Source organism: Triticum dicoccoides, chromosome 4A (genome assembly GCF_002162155.2).
Source record: "Triticum dicoccoides isolate Atlit2015 ecotype Zavitan chromosome 4A, WEW_v2.0, whole genome shotgun sequence".
Lineage (NCBI taxonomy): Eukaryota > Viridiplantae > Streptophyta > Magnoliopsida > Poales > Poaceae > Triticum > Triticum dicoccoides.
This window is the reverse complement of record NC_041386.1, coordinates 475522239-475540307: the sequence shown is the minus strand read 5'-3', so window position 1 is coordinate 475540307 and position 18069 is coordinate 475522239. Positions and strand designations below refer to the sequence as shown.

The window sequence follows — 18069 nt, the reverse complement described above, 5'->3', positions numbered from 1 at the left end:
AACAGGGTTCTCAGCTCCTTTTCTATCAACAATATGCAAATCAAATTCTTGTAGCAAGAGAACCCATCTAATAAGTCTAGGTTTAGCATCTTTATTTTCCATAAGATATTTAATAGCAGCATGATCAGTGTGAATAGTTACTTTAGAATCAACAATATAAGGTCTAAACTTATCACAAGCAAATACAACTGCTAAGAATTCTTTTTCAGTAGTAGCATAATTTCTTTGAGCATTGTCTAGAGTTTTACTAGCATATTGAATAACATTTAGTTTCTTATCAACTCTTTGTCCTAGAACAGCACCTACATCATAATCACTAGCATCACACATAATTTCAAAGGGTAAATTCCAATCAGGTGGCTGAACAATAGGTGCAGAGATCAATGCTTTCTTAAGTATTTCAAATGCTTCTACACAATCATCATCAAAGACAAATGGTATATCTTTTTGTAATAAATTAGTCAGAGGCCGAGAGATTTTTGAGAAGTCCTTAATGAACCTCCTATAAAAACCGGCATGACCAAGGAAGCTTCTTATACCTTTGATGTCCTTGGGACATGGCATCTTTTCAATAGCATCAACCTTGGCTTTATCAACTTCAACACCTCTTTTAGAAACTTTATGCCCCAAGACAATAACTTCATTAACCATAAAGTGGCACTTTTCCCAATTCAAGACAATATTAGTTTCTTTACATCTCCGCAAAACTCGATCAAGGTTGCTTAAGCAATCATCAAAAGAAGATCCATAGACGGAAAAGTCGTCCATGAAAACCTCACAAATCTTTTCACAAAAGTCAGAGAATATAGCCATCATGCATCTTTGAAAGGTAGCAGGTGCATTACATAAACCAAAAGGCATACGTCTATAAGCAAAAGTACCAAAAGGGCATGTAAAAGTAGTCTTTGATTGATCTTTGGCTGACACAGGTATTTGAGAGAAATCAGAATAACCATCTAGAAAGCAAAAAATGTGTATGTTTGGATAATCTTTCTAACATTTGATCGATAAAAGGTAAGGGGTAATGATCTTTTTTAGTAGCCTTATTTAATTTGCGGAAATCAATTACCATCCTATAACCTGTAATAATTCTTTGAGGAATCAATTCATCTTTATCATTAGGAACAACAGTAATACCTTCCTTCTTAGGGACACAATGGACAGGGCTTACCCACTGACTATCAGCAACGGGGTAAATTATACCTGCCTCAAGGAGCTTTAGTATCTCCTTTCTTACCACTTCTTTCATTTTAGGATTCAGCCGACGTTGATGATCACGAACTGGTTTAGCATCTTTTTCCAGATTAATTTTATGTTGGCATAGAGTGGGACTAATGCCCTTAAGATCATCAAGAGTATACCCAATAGTAGCACGGTGCTTCTTTAGAATTTTCAATAATCTCTCTTCTTCATGTTCTGAAAGGTTAGCGCTAATAATAATAGAGTATATCTTTTTCTCATCAAGATAAGCATATTTAAGAGTATTAGGTAACGGTTTAAGCTCAAACAGGGGATCACCCTTGGGTGAAGGAGGATCCCCTAGAATTTCAACAAGTAAATTGTTTTTCAGAATAGGTTCATGTTTAAAGAATACTTCATCTAATTCCCTTCTTTCATTCATAAACATGTCATTTTCATGGTCTAGCAAATATTGTTCTAAAGGATCACTAGGAGGTACGGCAATAGAAGCAAGACCAATAATTTCATCCTTACTAGGTAATTCTTCTTCATGGTGTTGTCTACTAAATTTAGAAAAATTAAATTCACGAGTCATATCATCTAAACTGATAGTAACAACATCTCTTTTGCAATCTATGGTAGCATTAACAGTATTTAAGAAGGGTCTACCAAATATAATGGGACAAAAGCTATCTTGTGGGGAACCAAGAACAAGAAAATCAGCAGGATATTTAGTTTTCCCACACAAGACTTCAACATATCTAACAATTCCCATTGGTGAAATAGTATCTCTATTGGCAAGTTTAATTGTAACATCAATATCTTCTATCTCAGCAGGTGCAATATCATGCATAACTTCTTAGTATAAAGAATAAGGTATTGCACTAGCACTAGCACCCATATCACATAAGCCATGATAACAATGATCTCCTATTTTTAACAGAAATAATAGGCATGCCTACCACAGGTCTAGGTTTATCTGTATCACAGGGTTTAGCAATTCTAACAGTTTCGTCATAGAAATAAATAACATGCCCATCAATATTATCAGACAAGAGATCTTTAACGATAACAACATTAGGTTCAACTTTAACTTGCTCCGGAGGTGTATATGTTTTAATATTGCTTTTACGAACCACAGTTGAAGCTTTAGCATGATCCTTTATCCTAACAAGGAAAGGTGGTTTCTCAACATAAGAAGTAGGAACAATAGGATCATTATAAGTGATAGTCTTTTCTTCAACTTTAATAGGTGCAGCTACTTTTACTTCTATGGGAGGATGATATTTAAACCAGTTCTCCTTGGGGAGATCAACATAAGCAGCAAAAGATTCATAGAAAGAAGCTACTATCTCAGAGTCAAGTCCATATTTAGTGCTAAATTTACGAAAAATATCGGTATCCATAAAAGATTTAACACAATCAAAACTAGGTGTCATACCTGACTCCTTACCATTGTCGAGGTCCCAATCTTCAGAGTTGCGTTTAATTCGTTCCAATAAATCCCATTTGAATTCAATAGTCTTCATCATAAAAGAGCCAACACAAGAAGTATCAAGCATGGTGCGATTGTTACCAGAAAGCCGAGCATAAATTTTTTGAACAATCATTTCTCTTGAGAGCTCATGATTGGGGCATGAATATAACATTGATTTAAGCCTCCCCCAAGCTTGAGCGATGCTTTCTCCTTCGCGCGGCCAAAAATTATATATATAATTGTGATCACGATGAACAAGATGCATAGGATAAAACTTCTGATGAAATTCCAATTTCAATTGTTTGTAATTCCAAGACCCCATATCATCACATAGCCTATACCATGTCGATGCATCTCCCCTCAAAGATAAAGGGAAGACCTTCTTCTTAACAACATCTACGGTTACACCTGCAAGCTTAAATAATCCACAAACTTCATCCACATATATCAGATGTTCATCAGGATGTTTTGTTCCATCTCCTAAAAAAGGATTAGCTAGCAGTTTTTCTAACATACCCGAAGGAACTTCAAAGCAAGTATTGTCATTTTCATTTTCATTTTCAGTAGGTTCAGTAGATTGAGGAGCAACTCTTTGTTCTACTGTTCGGGGTGAAGATACCCCGAACAAGCCCCTCAGAGGATTACTTTCCATAGTAACAAGTGACAGTAAATTTCAGCACACTATATAAATTTTTCCTTACCAAATTCCACCTACCAAAGGCGCTTCACTACCCGGCAACGGCGCTAGAAAAGAGTCTTGATGACCCACAAGTATAGGGTATCTATCGTAGTCCTTTCAATAAGTAAGAGTGTCGAACTCAACGAGGAGCAGAAGGAAATGATAAGCGGTTTCCAGCAAGGTATTCTCTACAAGTACTGGAATAAGTGGTAACAGATAGTTTTGTGATAAGATAATTTGTAACGAGCAACAAGTAACAAAAGTAAATAAGGTGCAGCAAGGTGGCCCAATCCTTTTTGTAGCAAAGGACAAGCCTGGACAAACTCTTATATGATGTAAAGCACTCCCGAGGACACATGGGAATATCGTCAAGCTAGGTTTCATCACGTTCATATGATTCGCGTTCGGTACTTTGATAATTTGGTATGTGGGTGGACCGGTGCTTGGGTATTGTCCTTACTTGAACAAGCATCCCACTTATGATTAACCTCTATTGCAAGCATCCGCAACTACAACAAAAGTATTAAGGTAAACCTAACCATAGCATGAAACATATGGATCCAAATCAGCCCCTTATGAAGCAACGCATAAACTAGGGTTTTAAGCTTCTGTCACTCTAGCAACCCATCATCTACTTATTACTTCCCAATGCCTTCCTCTAGGCCCAAATAATGGTGAAGTGTCATGTAGTCGATGTTCACATAACACCACTAGAGGAGAGACAATATACATATCATCAAAATATCGAACGAATAACAAATTCACATGACTACTAATAGCAAGACTTCTCCCATGTCCTCAGGAACAAAAGTAACTACTCACAAAGCATAAACATGTTCATAATCAGAGGGGTATTAATATGCATATAGGATCTAAACATATGATTTTCCACCAATTAAACCAACTAGCATCAACTACAAGGAGTAATTAACACTACTAGCAACCTACTAGCACCAATCCCGGACTTGGAGACAAGAATTGGATACAAGAGATGAACTAGGGTTTTGAGATGAGATGGTGCTGATGAAGATGTTGATGGAGATTGCCCTCTCCCGATGAGAGGAGCGTTGGTGATGACGATGGCGATGATTTCCCCCTCCGGAAGGGAAGTTTCCCCGGCAGAACAGCTCCGCCAGAGCCCTAGATTGGTTCCGCCAAGGTTCCGCCTCGTGGCGGCGGAGTTTCGTCCGAGAAGATGGCTTATGGTTTTTTCCATATAAAGACTCCATATAGCAGAAGATGGCCACCGGGGGGTCACCAGGGGCCCATGAGGTAGGGGGCGCGCCCAGAGGGGTAGGGCGCGCCCCCCACCCTCGTGGGGAGGGTGTGGCCCCCCTGGTGAAGTTCTTGAGCTCAGTATTTTTTATATATTTAGAAAACACCTTCCATGAAGTTTTAGGACTTTTGGAGCTGTGCAAAATAGGTCTCTAATATTTGCTCCTTTTCCAGCCCAGAATCCCAGCTGCCGGCATTCTCCCTCTTTATGTAAACCTTGTAAAATAAGAGAGAATATGAATAAGTATTGTGACATAATGTGTAATAACAGCCCATAATGCAATAAATATCGATATAAAAGCATGATGCAAAATGGACATATCAGTCACCGGTACCCGTCAAATTGCTCGGGGCGATCTCCACAACCTAATTGGAGACCCCGATGCTTGCCCGGAGTTTTACACCACAATGATTGAGCTCCGAACACCACCAACCGTCTAGGGTGCCCAAGCACCCAAGAGGAACAAGCTCAAGGATATCAAGCACCCAAGAGTAATAAGCTTCTAACTTGTAACCTCCACGTATCACCGTGGAGAACTCAAACCGATGCACAAATGCAATGGCAAGGGCACACAGAGTGCCCAAGTCCTTCTCTCTCAAATCCCACCAAAGCAACTAATGCTAGGGAGGAAAGTGAGAGGAAGAACAAGAAGGAGAACACCAAGAACTCCAAGATCTAGATACAAGGGGTTCCCCTCACATAGAGGAGAAAGTGATTGGTAGAAGTGTGGATCTAGATCTCCTCTCTCTTTTCCCTCAAAAACTAGCAAGAATCCATGGAGGGATTGAGAGTTAGCAAGCTCAAAGAAGGTCAACATTGGGGGCAAAAACGAGCTCAAGAGATGGGGAACCATTGGGGAAGAAGACCCCCTTAAATAGGTCCCCACGAATCTGCCCATTATGTGCAGAAAAACATAGGAGCGGTACAACCGATATGAGCACCGGTACAACCGGTAACAGGCAATAAGCGGTACAACCGGCCCACAACCGCCCAACAACCGCACCACAACAAAGACTAGTCCGGTGATAGAGCGGTACATGGCCGGTACAACCTTCAGACCAATTCTGGAGCGGTACAACCGCTCCAAACACCGGTTGTACCGGTCAACCGGTACAACCTCTCTATGGGGCGGTACAACCTCTCTGTGTAAAACAGGTAATATCAAAACAACCACAACTTTCGCATACGAGCTCCGAATTCGACGAAATCAAGTTTGTTGGAAAGCTAAGGACAAAAACAAACACAATCTTGATAGAAATATCAATAAATAGCAATTGAGAAAATACCCAAAATAAAATGGTGAGAACCCTTTCTTAATTAAGACCGGTAAAAACTCCAACACCGAAAACACAAAAGAAGATTAAAAAGAAATCGGTTTTTGATGAACTCGAGCTTGTCAAGAAGATGACCATGAGATCCAAATCTCACAAGGAGAAGAACCAAAAAAGAAACAAGAGAGATGATGCAAGGATGCAATGGTTTGAGCTCTCGTCGAACGAAACGATCAAGCTACTCACTAGAAAGCCCCCGTTGATAGTACGACAATCGATCCTATAACCCGATCTCCCAACTACCACTATGAAACCGGTAAAATAAAAAACCTATCAAGGGCAAACCTTTGCCTTGCACATGGTCCACTTGAGCTAGATGATGACGATCTTGACTTCCTCAAGTTGGACCACCTTTGTTGATTGTGTTGGCTTGATGGAGACTAGTTGATTGCTCCCCCATACTCCACTATAGGTGAGCCACTCTTCGGCACATCTTCACAATTCCATTGACACCACAATGGACGACAAGCTTCAAGCTTGATTGCTCCCCCATACTCCATTATGGGTGAGCCACTCTTTGTGTTGCTCCACTTGAACTTGCACACTGCAAACTTGATGACGATCACCACTTGATGTCATTCTTCATGGGTTGTATGAGATCTTCCTCTTGACGCAAGACCATGGAAACATACCTAACCCCACAAAGAACTCTCGCGTAGACCATGGGTTAGTACACAAAGCGTAATGGACGATGCTTACCATACCATGGGATCACTTGATCCCTCTCGGTACTTCTTTTACGCTTTGTGGGTTGAGCAACTTGATTCACTCTTGACTTAGTCTTGATCAACCTTGAATCTTTCCAACTCGCTTCATTTGGATGATGTCTTGAAGGTAAACATGAATGATCACACAATCTTCTTCTTCAAGGCATGCTTGCAATAAGCTCAACTCTCACATGACCAATCTTTGAATAATTCCTTGAAAAGCACTTTGGCCATCTCATAAACTCCTTGAAACCAACACATGTACTTCAAGACAATCCTATGGACAAATCCTTCAAATATAACTCAAGGCAATCGTTAGTCCATAGAGATTGTCATCAATTACCAAAACCACACATGGGGGCACCGCATGTCCTTTCACTAACCCTGCCGGTGTCTATATAAATCGGGGGTTGTAGTCTTTACGGAGAGAGGTATATTCATCATCTCATCACCTTAGGGTTTAGCTCATGCTGATCTCGAGGTAGACCTACCTACTCTGGAAACCATACTCCCTTCATTCCAAAATATAGTGCGCTCGCGCTTCCCGAGGTTCAACTTTGACCATCAATTTAACCAACGAGACCAACTGCGGCGGGAGAAAAAAATCATATAATTGAAAACTTCTTTCGAATGCGAATTCACTGATATAATTTTTGTTCCCGCCGCAATCAGTCTCGATAGTTAAATTTACGGTTAAAGTTGAAGCATATGGATAGAGGAAGCACTACATTATAGAATGGAGGGGTACTATACATCCAATATAATCAAGCATGCACCCGGACGAACTTCTGGGCCCACCTGCAGCTACCAGTCCCCAGCGCGTGGAGAGGGTGGTGGACCTGGCTTCATGGGCTCGAGCTCGATGGCTCCCGTCTCAAACGCGCCGGCCGGAGCCGCGCGTCGCCTCCCTCCTCGGAGCGCCGCCGCAGGCCACCAGCTCCACGCGCTCCTCACCAAGCATGGCCTCCTCCACCACCCGGCCGACCTCCGCGCCGTCCTCTCCCGACTCCCTGCCTCCCCGTCGTCCCTCGCCTTCCTACTCTCCGCCCCTCCGGGCGTTCTCTCCCAGTCCCTCTTCTGCCCGTTCATCGCCGCATTCTCCTCCTCCCCCGTTCCTCACTTCTCGCTCGTCATCTTCAACCACGTCTCCTCCCTCTCCATCCCCACTCCGCTCCCCACCTTCCCCGCCCTCCTCAAATCCTGCGCCCGGGCTTTCAAGCTGCGCTCTGGAGCCAGCGCGTCCTCCGAGGCCTTCGCCTTCAAGGGGCTGGAGTTGCACTGCCGCGTCCTAAAGCTGGGCTGCGGTGCGGATCGCTACGTGCAGAACGCGCTCGTGTCCATGTACGGCAAGCTCGGCCGTCTCAGGGAGGCGAGGAGGGTGTTCGACGAAATGCCTGTTAGGAACGCCGTTTCCTGGAACGCCCTAGTGGGTGCGCACGATGTGGCGGGTGATTAAGATGGTGCAGAGCGATTGTCTCAGGAAACGCCTGACCGGAACATTTCATGGTGGAACGCCGAGATCGTGCGGAATGCGAGGGCTGGTGATATGGAGGAGGCATCGCGGGTCTTCAGTGAGATGCCTGACAGGGACGTTGTGTCATGGAACTCCTTGATCGGTGGCTATGTGAAGCTCAGGAGGTACAAGAAAGCATTGGAGATCTTCCAAGAGATGCAGGACAATGGCATCGAGCTGACCGAGCTAACACTTGTGTCTGTTCTTGGGGCATGTGCAGAGATTGGCGAGGTGGAGCTTGGGAAGGGTGTCCACAGTTACCTGGATAGCAAGGGCATTGCGGCTGATGGTTATGTTGGTAACGTGCTCGTTGATATGTATGCGAAATGCGGCAGATTGGACCTTGCCATGCAAGTCTTTGAAAGCATGTCAACCAGGGACATTCCTTGCTGGAATGCAATGATTGTTGGGTTGTCGGTTCATGGCTACTCACACAAGGCTCTGAAGCTCTTTGATTCGATGAAAGTTGAGCCTGATCATGTCACATTTCTTGGTGTCTTGATTGCCTGCAGCCATGGTGGCCTAGTGGACGAGGGGAGATCATATTTTAGCAGCATGGCTGCAGACTACAAAATTGTGCCGGATGTGAAGCATTACGGGTGCATGATAGACATGCTCTGCCGCTACGGTAAAGTTGCAGAAGCATATCAAATGATGGATGATATGCCCGTCAAGGCAAACTCTGTGCTCTGGAAGATGGTGTTGGCTGCATGCCGAGTGCATGGGCAAATGGACCTTGCTAAAAAGGCTTTCCACAAATTGCATGAGCTGATGCCCGCTGATGATGGGGATGTCATCACGATATCCAATGTTTATGCAGAAGCAAGGAGATGGGACGACGTTGAGCATCTGAGAACGAGGATAACCGAACACGGTGTTCGGAAGCACGCCGCACACAGTCAAGTTGATGTTCCGTAGCTAATATTTAGAGCGAAGAATGACCGAATTCAGTTCCAGAAGTCTGATTCGTCAATCTGAGTACAGCCAGGCCGCAGCTTCAATAGGTAGCTTAGCGTTCCTCCTTTGTTACATGGTACTATTTCTGAATATTGTGATAATGTGCATATCTTCAATTGCAGCTTGATGTGATTTTTTAGGCTGTGTGTTGCCGCTTCTAAGCTTCCAAGTGAAGAACGAAGAGAAACGTCAAGTTAGTAACCATGCTGAGTTCATTTATTCTGTTATTAAGCTGAGAGGACCTTGTTATTAAGCTGAAAATGGCCTGTTTTAAGATGGAGCACTGGTGACCTTGAAAAGCTTAATTTCCTTTGCTGGAGCTACTTAATCGAGTTCGCAAATATTCCGCTTGATTCTTGTGAGTGAAGGTGAAGGCCATGCTAGATGTTACAGCATTCCATTTTTATAGCCTCACGTCATTGAAACAAGATGTCACAAATGATATGGTTTTGTGTCCACGTCTACCTACCCTTGTTCAGTCTTTACACATCTGATGTGAGCACCGATGAGATGTGCAGCATTGCAGGATACGCTACCGCTTGGCTTGCAAACAATCGAAATGGATTATACTACTCCCTTGAATCCATAATAAGTGTTGCGGTTTTGAACTGTAGTAACTAGCACCACATAATGCTGTTTGTCCAGAGTAAAGTTCAGAAGTTGTAAGCAAAATAAGGCTGTGTAGAATGTTTGGTGGGCTAACCTAAACCAATCACGTTTGCTGTGTTGAAGTTGAAGCCGGTGGCAACTTTTGTCCGGGCGCGAAAGCATGTGCTCTTCATCCAACCATGTCTATGGTTTTGATGGATCTCACACCATGGCCACCTCATCAAAACCATGATAACAAAAAGACAACAAACTAATAAACAATCAGCAGATAAATCCAATCCACCCTAGGAAGGAAACAACACGGCAGAGAGTGCGTCTACGTCTTAGTACTCTTGACTTGTACTACTACAAGTTTTCTTTCTCCAACAAACCTTGGTTAAACCAGGCTATTTACAAAGTCTTGATATTATGACTCCTCGTCGACACTCCATATCTACTTGTATCGCTCATGGTGTTGGTCTTTGTGTTCTTCTCGGCGTCAATTTCTTCTTTCTTTATCTTTGTTACCTATATACCTTTGTGTCAAAAACGCTTTTATGTTACGGGACGGAGTGAGTAGTTTTTTGCCTAGTTTCCTCGTGAACAGATTAACTTGTTTAGGTTCTCGATCCGGTTTTTCTTATAAGCTGGATCAGCCAAATACAAAAAGGGTAAGCTACCCTTGACTCTTCGCATCTAGAAAAAAAATACCTAGTCTAGAACTAGAACAAACCGCCAACCAAAATCTAAAAGACTTTGTTAGAAACCATCGCAAAATCACATTCGATAGACGTCCCTGTCAGACTTTTTTCCCAATTCCACGCTGCAACATCCACTGTGTGTGTGTTTGCCAGCGACAAAGTTGCAGGAAGACCTAGCGAGTCTTTCTTCCGTCCACACGAGCCTTTATCCCCTTTCTTGCTTTTCTCACCCGCGTTCCACTGAAGCACCGGCGGAAATTCCCCCCTCGTCGCCTTCGCCTTCGCCGTCGTCGTCTCTCTTCCGCTCTACTTGCCCCGGCTGTTCTCACAGTCTACTTCAGGCCCTTCTTGCTGCCGGAGAAAAAGTTGAGGATCTGCGAGATGGGTCCTGCTCTCCCCGGAATTCTCGACGCATCGTAGAACCCGCGGGCGTTCTTGGGCCGCCACCGGTCCTGAAATGGAGGAAGAGGGCGCCCCGGCGCTGCGCGTGATCCGGAGCTCCATCGACGCGCTGGGGCGAGGGTTCGATGCCACCCACGACACCAGGCTGCTCTACTGCAAGGGGTCTCGCCTCGTCGGCGTCGACGACGGCGAGCTGAGCTCCAGGGATCTGGTCATGCCTGACGGGCTCACTGTCCCCGGTGTGCCCAAGGATGTTGACTGCTCCGGTGAGAGTGGGGTTGGTGTACCGGAGACCGCTGGCCCGTGCGCCTTCCACGAGGTGCCGACGACTGACACTGTTTATTGTGTTTTGTCTCTGAATTTCGTCGTTTGTCTGTTAATTCCGTGCTAGCTGCTTGATTAAGTGCATGCTGTTTCTGAACTGTTCTTCGTATCCTGGTAGTGTCAGGACATAACCGGATGCAGCTGTAATCATATGCTATGTAGGAGTACAAGCTGTGCCAATTCCAGTTTTGAACTAACGCAGACTTGTTTCATAGCTTTCAGCTGAGCGGCTGACCCGACGCAACTGACGGATAAGCCAACGTTAATAGTTGCTCTAATTCCGCGATAAAAGAGCTCTGTTTCCAAACAGATTTGTCCATCTGTGATGGAGATCACATTGGTGGGGATATAGGCCGATACATCTCCAGCTTGTATTTCAATCACGGGTAACGCAGTGGAGCTACCTGCACCTGTCTGGTCTGATCATTTAGCGGCTCTTTCTAACCGACAGGAATGTAAATAGAAAAAATCTCCAAAACTTGTAGATTCGCATGAAGTTCCGTTAGTAGTTTATAGGTCGAGATGGAGGTCCCTATTTTAGAGGAAAACCGGAAAACCCGACTTTGTCACCAGACTTTTTCAGTAGATGGAAAAGGACAAAAAAAGACTACGAACCGTACTCTTGCTATTTTACGTCCCTCTTTTTTCTGGATCCCTTCTCTTGTAGGCAAGGATCCTTTCTCTTCAGGGAACCTATGGAATGAATCTCAGACGGCTTTCATTAGATTATGCTTTGCTAAAGGCTGATACAAACGAATAGTGGGAGTTCTTTGTTACGAATATAAATGGAGGAAATATACGAATTACCTTTGTCCTCTGCAAAGATCATAAGATCCGATGGAGTTGGATTGACTTCTCACATCTACTAGATCAGAGATCAGAGTCAGGGGAGCTCTCGTAAGTGAGCCTAAGTAAGCAGTGTGGTTCGAGCAGATCAGTCACTGCTGAGTTCTGCTTTCCTCACAGAGTTGGTTTTAGCTGGAACCGCGCTCTTGCCTTCTTCTTGTGTCCCTTGATTATTGATCTGACAAGTTAGGTTAGAGAATACCAGTGCCTTTTGATCCACCCTTAGGTTTTAAAAAACAAGACAGACCTTCATGAAGACCTTATATTTTTGAATAAGATGGACATTTCCACATTAAGGTGAAGTTACATATGAGAAAAATAATCCTGGACTAGGAAAGCTGCCCTTGTGTGGTAGAACGAGGTCTTCCACCGGGCGGTCAGTCAAGTACTGAAGCCCCTATCTTGATATAGAATAGAAGTGAGTTGACACTAAAAATAGAAGATGCCCTATGATTTTTTAGCCCTGCTATTAATCACTTCGGTTAAGTGATCGAAATATTATGATCTGAAATAGAGATTTGAGATGTTTTAACTTTTTAATGAATCGGGTGTATATAGACACGTTTTAGTGTGCTTGTTCACTCATTTCAATCTGTATTTAGTTCATATTGAAATATCCAAAACATCTTATATTTGTGAACGGAGGAAGTAATACTTTAGTACACATATTTCTTTGAGTCTGTTTACTTTTAATTGCCTCATCGGCACTTGTTTGATTATAAATTTCTATTAATTGTGGCACTAACAAATCGTTTTTTGGTCTGACATCAACTCAGTTAATTATCATCTTGCTTCATGTGGTCTTCAGTCTCACCCGTTCTGTTTTACTTTTGTTTCCGAGGGACTGTAGATGGCTGGGTATTTCAATAAAAAAGCCCAGCTTGCAGGAGATATACCTCTTGGAAGCTTTAATTCAGCATATAGCTTTACTGGATCCAAGAGATTTGATGCCATGGCTACCAAAAGTCTCGGGATGGAGGGCAAGACCATTCCTTTATATAAGGTCCAACTTGTGCGACAGCCTTTGTCAGTGGTAGAGGAAGTTAAGCATGCAGTGCCTCACTCATGGGAACCATCATCTCTCGCAAGGTAAAAAAACACATGCAGGTTGCTCTAAAAAAAGGAGGGCCCTTAACAGTGTTTGATATAGCTCACCACTGATGCCCAATGGCAGGCCCTTAACAGTGTTGAGCTTTTAACAGGTTCATTCAGAATTATGGAACGCATGTCATAACATCCATTACCATTGGCGGGAAGGATTTGATTTACATCAAGCAGCATCCGTCATCATCACTTTCCGTGGTGGAAATTAAAAATTATATACACGATCTTGGACATCAGAGGTTTACTGAAAATGAAATCCATACAGGCTCAGGCCCTATAAGATCAATGAATAAGGTTTGGTTTTCTTTAGTTAGATTCATCCACATTATAAGTTAAATCTTATTGTACTTCAGTTATGATTTTGGGTCAGGAAAGAGAAAATCTTGGGTTCAACAGCCAAGGAGTATATCCACAACCTCCAAGCACACCATATATTGCAGCAAAAGAGGCAAGTACATGCCACCCTAATTAATATTTCCATGCTGCATTTTCTTTATGTTTTGATATTGCTGATTGTGAATGATCTTTTGTCAAGTCTCTCTCAATAAAGTACAAAGGGGTGCTTATCTGATATCAGAGTTTGAGCTAGCACACATGCCCAACTTCCTCTGGTTATACAATGTCCTATAGGAGTTTAATTTTTGTTTGATCAAAATCCTCCCAATCAGCCATTGAAATTGTGAATATCCTTTCGATATTTGATAAATACAAATTGCCAGCAGTTCACTCGGTATCATGGTATGTGGATTTAGTAATAATGTGCCCCTTGCACTCCACTATTGCACTATGTACCCAGTCATCATCAATATGTTGTTACCATTGTTTTGTAGCTACTTGACTGTAAACCATTACAGTTCACATGTAGATCTATTGTGGATGTCCCTTCATATAATTTTTGCTAGACGAACTTCCAGAAAGCAGATGCTTTATTTTCTAGGCTAAATTGGCTCCAGGACGTTGTGCTTGGTAAGCATTTTCTGAAATGCACTGCATGACCGAATGTGTTGATGTGCACTGCAATTTTATGGCCATTTTCTAGAACAAACTATGCCTGCGAAATCTCTGTCTAGTATTTCCTAGTACTCCCTCTGTTTCTAAATATAAGACATTTAGAGATTCCAATACGGACTACATACGGATGTATATAGATGTATTTTAGAGTGTAGATTCACTCAAAAAGGCTTATATTTAGAAACAGAGGGAGTACATCAGTGAACAAACCAGTTGACCTTGCCAGTCATTTCTTTCCGTGTATCATTATTTTATCCCTTGAGTAATGTTGTGCGACAAACTGAAACTCTTGAACCTTCCAACGAATTATCCTGCAGGATGTCACTGTGATTTTCAGAAGGAGAGGAGGAGATGATTTAGTTCAAAGTCATTCTGAGTGGGCAAGAACTGTTAACTCAGCGCCTGATGTTATACATATGACCCTTTTCCCTCTAACGACTCTGTTGGAAGCAGCCATCCCTGGAAAAGACCATCTCATCCGGGCGATCAACCTTTATCTAGAATGTAAACATTGCCTTCATATATATTTATGTTTTGAGTGAGTATCTTCACAAATTATTGTTTAGATGTCCTGCTTGCATGCATGAACTTTCCATAGAAATTCTATGGGGATAATAGAAATCTCTATTCAAGAACAATAAAATATGTATAACAAAAGATGGTCCATCGACTGCATATTTGTATATCTGGACCAATCCGCCATTCTTTTGACCAAAAATTATGCTATTGTAATGAAGCTATAGAATGTTTGCAAAATCAGGAGCGTTGTTGTTATATTTTGTTTAAATTTAATTATTCTCTAGAAATAATGATATTTTGATGCGATCATTAACCATTTCTTTTCTTAGATAAACCTCCAATTGAGGAGCTGCGTTACTTCCTAGAGTTCCAGCTTCCCAGAGTTTGGGCACCAATTCGTGATGAGCACCCTCTCCATCAAAGGAAAGAGCCTGTGTGCCCATCCTTGCAGTTCAGCTTGATGGGGAAAAAGCTGTACATCAGCCAAGAACAGGTACTTGGCTATCACTGTGATGTCTATTGACTTCATCAGAAGCTTATTGATGCATGCATGCTATTGTTATCTTAGTCAATTAAACATCAAATTAACAAGTGAGTAACAAATATGCTATTACAATAAACTTTGTCCTTTGTGCCAATATTGCTTTAGTATCGAGCTTAATTTTTCTATAATAACTTTACTAGGTAGTCATACCTTCCGATAGAACCGTATCTTTGGAAATTTATCCACCAGAAACATACAGTGTCTTATTGCCTGAATTCCAGTGGCTAATATAACTCATCTCTATGCAACTCTGCTGTAATTAGAGAAGATGGTTAATGGACACATAAAAGTAGTGCTCTCTCTCTCTCTCCATGCAAGGACATTGTAATATTTGAGAGACAACGCCGTTTTACAATTTTAATTTGTGCCTATACATAGAGGACAACCAAACGACACAAGTGGAACTGGAATTACCAGAAGTCACCTTCAATCAATTTGTCGAGCAGCTCAGATCCTTGCATCCTCTGTCCAGTGCTCTCTCTCCATGGATTTGTTGCAGGACCTGAAAGGCATTATGTTCTATGAGTGATTTAGAATGTTGCTGACCAAGTTTACGTACATGCCCCAAAGTTTTGGTCATGAGTCATGCCATCTCCATTAAATATGAAACATTATGTCAACAAACCACCAGCTAAAAACTGGTATACGTATCTGCATACTAGTCTCCAGACCATTGCAGTACCTGCACAACTTCTCCCACAGTGCCCCTTTAGGCATCGGTCACGTATCATATCATGTCATATCTTTTCAGGTGTCAGTGGGTCGCAAGCCAATAACTGGCCTAAGGTTATGCTTGGAAGGTGCTAAGCAGGACAGGCTATGCATCCAACTGCAGCATCTAGCATCTCTTCCAAAGATCCTCAAGCCTTACTGGGATGCACACATCACGATTGGTGCAGCGAAATGGCAGGGGCCGGAGGAGCAGGACAGCCGCTGGTTCGAGCCTGTGAAGTGGAATAGCTTTTCCCACGTCAGCACAGCTCCAGTTGAGCACCACGAGGTGCTCATCGGGGATGCCTCCGGCGTGTACATTGTCACTGGGGCACAGCTCGGGGTGTGGGACTTTGGTTTGAAGAACGTCCTGTACATGAAGCTTCTCTACTCGAGGGTCCCCGGTTGCACCACCCGGAGATCGCTGTGGGATCACAGCCCTGCCGCCGCCAGCAGCCATCCAACAGTTGGTCCTTCTAACATCATGTATCTGGACCCGGGGGGTTCTGGCGTAGGCTCGAGCGATGCAGGGAAGTTCGTGAAGATCGTGGACAGGTCGGAGCTGTGCAAAGGCCCCGACGACATGCCGGGGCACTGGCTGGTGACGGGCGGGAAGCTTGGTGTTGAAAAGGGGAGGATTGTTCTGAGAGTGAAGTATTCCTTGTTGAATTACTGACAGCGTTATCTGTGTTGTTGAAAACTTCGGAGTGCAGCATATGGTGTTTTAAGTGCAGTTGCAGTTGTGATTTCCTTTTCTTGTTTTGGTAGTCAAGTGATAGATTAATCTGGTGCGTAGCTGTTTGCAGCCGATCGCTGTTCCTATGGTTTTTACAAGAGATTTTTCTCCATGCAACGGAACAATTTTGGTGGAGTTCTTCCCGGTGTTTGTACAGGGCTTCAGTCTTGTAAAATGCATATTTGTCATTCAAGATCGACACTCTTTCTCTTTCCGGTCCCCTTTAAATTCTATGTGACTGATGTATTTCGGTTATGAAAGTAATGGAAGGGGGATTAGCCCGGTTCATTTTTCTTACCAGAGCCTCGTCTCTCATGAAAAGAATAATAATCTAGCCTACTGAAGAATCCGATCCAGATGATGATTCCACTCTCATTGAACGCAGGCAGCGTCAAGCTGCGATAGCAAAGGATTTGGCGATTCTGCTTCTGCTGGATCCAGCAAAAATCCTCGAATTCATCAAAGAATAGATGCACGATCGAGCAAGCCTCATGATGAATTAGACATTCCGCCTGGCCCTCTGCGTATGATAAGTTCAAATATTGGCGGGAAAAAGAGATGAACAAGCAGGTGATGAAATTGAAAAAGCTAAACTAGAGAGCGCCTGGAGCGCAAATGCGCAATGCTCACAAGATGACTTCAGAATCAATTCGCACCAAGGAGCATGAGATTGGCATCATGCAAGAACAACTCGATGCCAGGGTCGCTGGCTGCAGTGGAACTCGACAGAGGCTGAATTCTAAGAGCATCTCCAACCGCGCCTCCAATAGATCCTTTTCAGGCGTTTTTTCCGTGCCGGCATCCAAAAATTGGCCCAGTCGCGTTCCCAGGAGCCCGTTTTTCGCTGGCTTGGACCGAAATTGGCGCCGACGGACCCAGGCAGAACCCAGAGTGCTGGGGGCGCCAGAGCGAGACGATTTGGCGCGAAAGCGGATGGGCCCGCCGAGTCAGCGACACGCCGTTTCGTCGCCTCCATTGCCTCGGTTCCTGCGGGAATCAATGCGAAGGCTGCCGCACCGGTCAGCCTCCATCGATGCCTCACGGGCGGCGCAGTGAACGCGTCGCGACGCGCGTCCAGCCACGCGTCGTCCGGCTTGCAGCCCGACGCCGCCCAGCGACGGCTATAAAAGGCGACCTCCCCGCCGGTGGACGCCACAGCTCTCATTTCCCCCCTCTCCGGTGCAAAAAGCAACACTCTCTCCCTTCTCCCTGCTGACAAGAAAGATGGTCGAGAGGTACCCAGGCGATGGCGCGGCGGCGAACGGCTTCGGCCGCCGCCACCTCCAAGAGGCAGAGGCGCGGCTGCTGTACGAGGCGGAGTACCCGGCGCCCCCGGACATGCGGGTGCCGGGGACGTGGAGGCTGAGCGCCGGCAGCGTCCCGGTGCCACTGGTGCCCGGTGAAGACGAAGCACGTCAAGATGGCGGCCCCCAACGACGAGTCCGCCCTCAAGTGGGCGAACGA

The 18069-nt window shown here is 44.0% G+C and overlaps 2 protein-coding genes across 4 annotated transcripts; both read left to right on the top strand.

Moving 5' to 3' along the window:
• The first annotated feature begins 7452 nt into the window (after positions 1-7452).
• Positions 7453-9592, top strand: LOC119286281 (pentatricopeptide repeat-containing protein At5g15300-like). Of its 3 annotated transcripts, XM_037565657.1 has the most exons (3): positions 7453-8287; positions 8383-9166; positions 9242-9592. In XM_037565657.1, exon 1 carries the CDS (start codon positions 7497-7499, stop codon positions 8103-8105), a length of 609 nt encoding a protein of 202 aa, XP_037421554.1. In that variant the 5' UTR covers positions 7453-7496; the 3' UTR covers positions 8106-8287; positions 8383-9166; positions 9242-9592. The 3 variants fall into 3 exon arrangements, with proteins under 3 accessions (XP_037421554.1, XP_037421553.1, XP_037421552.1); XM_037565656.1 differs by having other exon boundaries at positions 7453-9166; positions 9242-9590; XM_037565655.1 differs by having other exon boundaries at positions 7453-9166; positions 9242-9586.
• Positions 9593-10557: 965 nt separating this feature from the next.
• LOC119286280 (MACPF domain-containing protein CAD1-like) lies at positions 10558-16819 on the top strand. Its single transcript, XM_037565654.1, has 7 exons — positions 10558-11129; positions 12831-13069; positions 13183-13378; positions 13455-13532; positions 14413-14599; positions 14944-15107; positions 15910-16819. The coding sequence occupies exons 1-7, from the start codon at positions 10866-10868 to the stop codon at positions 16543-16545; spliced, it is 1764 nt and encodes a 587-aa protein (XP_037421551.1). The 5' UTR covers positions 10558-10865; the 3' UTR covers positions 16546-16819.
• The last annotated feature ends 1250 nt before the right edge of the window (positions 16820-18069 follow it).